At 39.5% G+C, this 4,402-nt stretch overlaps 1 protein-coding gene across 1 annotated transcript; it reads left to right on the plus strand.

Moving 5' to 3' along the window:
- The first annotated feature begins 566 nt into the window (after positions 1-566).
- LOC112255469 (fez family zinc finger protein 2-like) lies at positions 567-3,862 on the plus strand. The gene is made up of 5 exons (XM_024428449.2): positions 567-649; positions 902-1,749; positions 2,168-2,302; positions 2,425-2,557; positions 3,192-3,862. The coding sequence occupies exons 2-5, from the start codon at positions 958-960 to the stop codon at positions 3,452-3,454; spliced, it is 1,323 nt and encodes a 440-aa protein (XP_024284217.2). The 5' UTR covers positions 567-649; positions 902-957; the 3' UTR covers positions 3,455-3,862.
- Positions 3,863-4,402: the final 540 nt, after the last annotated feature.

The following is a 4,402-nucleotide window of genomic DNA, read 5'->3' on the forward strand; positions in this document are numbered from 1 at the left end:
AATAATAGTCCTCTTAAATTGTGAATTTTAACACAGTCAGAAGCATAAAATCTGGAAATTAGTTGTATGGTCTAATTCACTGTGTAGCCTAATAGTTGCAGATATTCCCATTCAAAACATGGTAGCCTGAGATAAATCGAATAAAATTGGATTAGTAGCCTATTTCCTAAAAACAGTAGGCCTAATTGAGTGTTGTTACGCAATAACAACAACAATAAGAACTGCAAACAAATAATAATAATACCATCAATAATAACAATAATGTGTTGCCAACAAACAAACACATTGTTAAAATTATTATTATCAAATGGAGCTCATCTTTTTTTTTTTTTTCCAGAAAGGAATACATCATAGTTATTCGATTAGAGAATGGCTGGTGGAGGATTTGAGGATGAAGACATAAATAATAATCTGTAATAAATGTCATGCATATACCACCCCATGCCAGTGTATAAGTGGGCCGCGGGAAAAGGGACAGGCCTGGTGATGGCGTTTCCTTGTCACCCTAATACGAGCTAGTTCATGTGACGTCAGCTAAATGCAAAAGACAGTGATCTCGCGCTGATGAGGAAGTCCGCTTCCAAGATGTGACAGAGCAGTCACGCTGCTATCTCCGAATAGGCTACATCTGCCGTCGCTTTACTAAAAGGTAAACTTCAACATTGACTATCAGATTCTCAGAGGTGCTGAATAGGAATGAACGCACTGTTTTTTGTCTTTTTCTTTTCCCTAACGAGCTCTGTAATGTCCTGTTAATTTTGTGTGTACTAGTTAATGAGCATTAATCTGGTACCCCTGGACGCTATTGTTCCAGGGATGGCCATTTGAATGCAAATGAGTGACATTGTAATACCAAGGTGCTTATTAAACTGATGTGTGTCCGGTCTTTTCTGGAATTCAGGAGGCGAGGACAGGGCGGCTGGTCGGCTGCTCCTCACAACAAGTTCGGTACACAACATGGCAAGTTATCTCCCATTTGGAACCGTGATGTCTTGCCCACGACACGACAGCGGTAGAAGTGGAGCGTCTGCCGCTCCAAAGCCGCTGGCCTTCTCGATTGACCGGATCATGTCCAAGACCTCGGAACCGAAAGGCAATTTGGATGAGCGGCGAGCAGTGGAGTCTTCAGGGGGAAAGAAGATGCTCGGGCTCTGCTCACCTATACCGTGCATGATCCCCCTGCAACCTTTTAGCTATGATTTACAAGCCAAGGCGCTGATGAACTACTCCGAATTTTGGAAAGCTAATTTCAGAGGAACATTATGCACTTCTGCAGCGATGTGCAAAGCCAACTGCGGGATGTGTTACAAAACGGACTCGGGGTTGAAGCAGTCTTTATTACCGGGGAGCAGGGTGATTAAACCCCAGGTCATCCATCAGGCGGTGGCGATGCCCACCAACGGCTCTTTTTACTATTTCAACTACCTGGACTCTGCTTATCACCAGTCTGAGCTGCTAACCGGACACTTGTTTTCCTCGGCCCTGGCCAACTCTCAAGCCCAGGCTTCTCTCAGTGCGCACCAGAAACTGCTATTGCTGGAGAACGCCAAACTCGCCAGCGCTTCCGCCGAGAAGTTTCCGACACCTCAGTACCCACACAAGGAGCATCTTCCTGGTCAGCTCGACCAGATAGTGAAAGAGAACCATAACCAGAGCTCGGAGAAAAATGGAGTGAAAGCGCACAGCAAGCTCAACAACAGCTCAATGGACGGAAAACCCAAAAACTTCACCTGCGAAGTGTGTGGAAAGGTAAATGATTTAATTCAGTGAAAAGAATGGTAAAAAAATAAATAATGATGCAATTGTTATTTTTCGTTTAGTTAGTTTATTATTTGATTTACAAATTACTTACATTTCCTCTAAACAAAAAAATATAGGCCTAGACAATTACTCATTATTTAATTTATTTTAGATTTGTATTTATTTGATTTATTTCACCTTTATTTAACCAGGTAGGCTAGTTGAGAACAAGTTCTCATTTGCAACTGCGACCTGGCCAAGATAAAGCATAGCAGTGTGAACAGACAACACAGATGTGTGCAAGAATAGATGTTCCCTATTTATTTTGACATTAAATTGAAGCTTAATTGTTAATTTCACATAATCAAAACATCTCACAAATGAAAACAAGAAAAGTAAAAACGAGATTGTTTATTTTCTTCTGCAGGTGTTCAATGCTCATTATAATTTGACACGACACATGCCAGTGCACACAGGCGCGAGGCCGTTCGTGTGTAAAGTTTGCGGGAAAGGATTCCGTCAGGCCAGTACATTGTGCAGACACAAAATCATCCACACACAGGTGAGACATATCATATTTCACTCGTTTATAACTCTATTAATTATATATGACTGTGTTATAAACTCCATCGTGATTGCTTACAAAAAGTAGCCTAATAAGGATTTTTCTTAATTATTTTCCAGGAAAAGCCTCATAAATGCAACCAGTGTGGGAAGGCGTTCAACAGGAGTTCGACGCTGAACACTCACATACGAATCCATGCCGGGTACAAACCATTCGTCTGCGAATTCTGTGGGAAAGGATTTCATCAGAAAGGTAATTATTCACTATTAAAACCCTTTTCAAAATATAAATCATATGCCCTCGTACGCTTATATTTACACAAACACGCATAATGGGGGGGGTGACATGGCTATGTTTTGAGAATAATATAACACAGTAAGTAATTGTATGACAATTAGCAATGATGGTTGTGATTTTTTATATCGCAGTTATAACCCAATGATATAAGATTAGGTCCAAAAGTAATGGGCAAAGGTACACAATTATTTTTTAGAAGCCTATTGGTAAAAATGGATTCCCAATGCAGCCCTCTGATGATCTTGAAGCATCAATCTAAATAGGACATGTCACTTTACACTAACTAACTCTTCCCTACAATGCGCTTACATTCGCCATGGGTCAAGAGACAGACCTTTCCCAGGTTTATAATCCGACAGGTTTCAGTTGTTGTTGCGTTTGATTTTGACAAAGTTTGACAACTTCTTGACTTCGACTTACAAAGCGCTGATTAATGAAGGCTGCAGAATGGAGCGTCTTTGTGGAGAGTAACTTAATGATGAACTATTGACCTCGAAAAGAAAAAAGGAACTCACTGTTTTCCCTTTCGTGTATGCTGTTCATTTTATTCGCGATGTTCATTTTTAGTCATTGAATTTTTCAATTTCAGGAAATTACAAGAACCACAAGCTGACGCACAGCGGAGAGAAACAGTACAAGTGTTCCATCTGTAACAAGGCCTTCCATCAGGTCTACAACCTAACCTTCCACATGCACACGCACAACGACAAAAAGCCCTTCACGTGCGGGACCTGCGGGAAAGGCTTCTGCAGAAACTTTGACCTGAAAAAACACATACGGAAGTTACATGACAATAATTCATGTAGGCCTATATCTGCAGCGACCGATTCTTCCAGGGGACCCGAAAGCTGAGTTTTTCATTGGATTTGGAAAGGCTCCTTCAACACTTCAATTGACAGTTTAATATGAATGCACCAGTACACATTTCTATGATTTTATCTCTCTACAGTTTTCATTTATCAAAAATGGTTAAAAGACGGAAAACTATAAAGCATAAAAAACATTGAGACACTAGACTGATTAAAGACCATTTTGTGTTTGAGGTTTTTTATTATTCGATTTAAAAAGTATATTAATAAGGATGTGAATTTTGTACTGTTGCGCTGCAGAAAATCTGACCCTGAATAGATTAATGTTCTGAACATTTATGATTGAAATCAGGACTCTGCTCAACCCAGGAGTACATCGTTTTTATTTCCCCATTGCATAACGTGTGAAAATCGAATTGTAAATAAAAGGAAAATAAAATATTTAAAAGTGTTTTACCGTGGGCGCATTTTTATAAATTGCAATGTAAATGTAACATGGAATGTTCAACCATCTCAACTGTTGCCATTTATTAGTAGGAAATATAATTGTATCCCGAAATCAAATGTTTTGGAGAACGTTTGCGGAAAGATATTCATAATGTATATATGAGTTAGGCTTCGGCCCCTAGGGCAGTCAATTATTTGGAAAGGGCTATAACATATATTGTATTGTATTGACATTTAATAACCCTTGCCTTCTATTATATTGCAATAGGCCAACATTTCAGACGTCTTCCATATCAAGCTGCATTGCCAACCAATAAATTGCGAAGACAGTGATACATCTGATATAGGCCATTTCATCAAATATCCAGATGTTTGCTTTCTACACAGAAAAGCTTTGCACGCAACTGTTTTACTAGCACCATTAAGTAGACTAGTCTTAGCCTACTGGTAAGAATACATTGATTCTGTAACGTGAATGAGTTCAGTGTAAACATTTTTTTTTGTCAGACAAGAGGCAAGACTCTGGTGGTGCTACACTTGACTT

Source organism: Oncorhynchus tshawytscha, linkage group LG07 (assembly GCF_018296145.1).
Source record: "Oncorhynchus tshawytscha isolate Ot180627B linkage group LG07, Otsh_v2.0, whole genome shotgun sequence".
Classification (NCBI taxonomy): Eukaryota; Metazoa; Chordata; class Actinopteri; order Salmoniformes; family Salmonidae; genus Oncorhynchus; species Oncorhynchus tshawytscha.